This window comes from Penaeus monodon, chromosome 34 (assembly GCF_015228065.2).
Source record: "Penaeus monodon isolate SGIC_2016 chromosome 34, NSTDA_Pmon_1, whole genome shotgun sequence".
NCBI classification, from domain to species: domain Eukaryota; kingdom Metazoa; phylum Arthropoda; class Malacostraca; order Decapoda; family Penaeidae; genus Penaeus; species Penaeus monodon.
In genome coordinates, this window is record NC_051419.1 from 34,533,195 (window position 1) to 34,533,493 (window position 299).

The 299-nt window shown below is 40.1% G+C and overlaps 1 protein-coding gene across 4 annotated transcripts in view; it reads left to right on the forward strand.

Annotated features, from left to right (window-relative positions):
- Positions 1 to 299, forward strand: part of LOC119594780 (N(6)-adenine-specific methyltransferase METTL4-like) — a 12,362-nt gene that overhangs the window by 8,855 nt on the left and 3,208 nt on the right. For all 4 annotated transcript variants that reach the window (XM_037943870.1, XM_037943871.1, XM_037943869.1 and 1 more), the window contains one exon: positions 115 to 286. In XM_037943870.1, the coding sequence (XP_037799798.1) occupies positions 115 to 286 (172 nt within the window). The remainder of the gene's footprint in view (positions 1 to 114; positions 287 to 299) is intronic.

Here is a 299-nt window from a genome sequence, read left to right on the forward strand (position 1 = left end):
CTACTACTACAGTGGTCTGAAATTACCATATGCCAATGGGTTAATTTTGTAGACTAAAAAAAAGAGTAAATATTAATTATAGTGGTTCACATAAGTATTTTGGAAAATCTGCAGGTTACCAGAGGTGGGGAGCCCGTGACACCCTTTGTTGCCAGTCATGGTAAACGACCATATGAACGCTTACTGATTGCAAGCAACTGTGAGAAAGACAAAGACAGAATTCCAGATGGAGTAGTAATATGCAGTGTTCCCAGTGGAATCCACTCCCACAAACCACCATTAGATGGTAAGAATTGGTG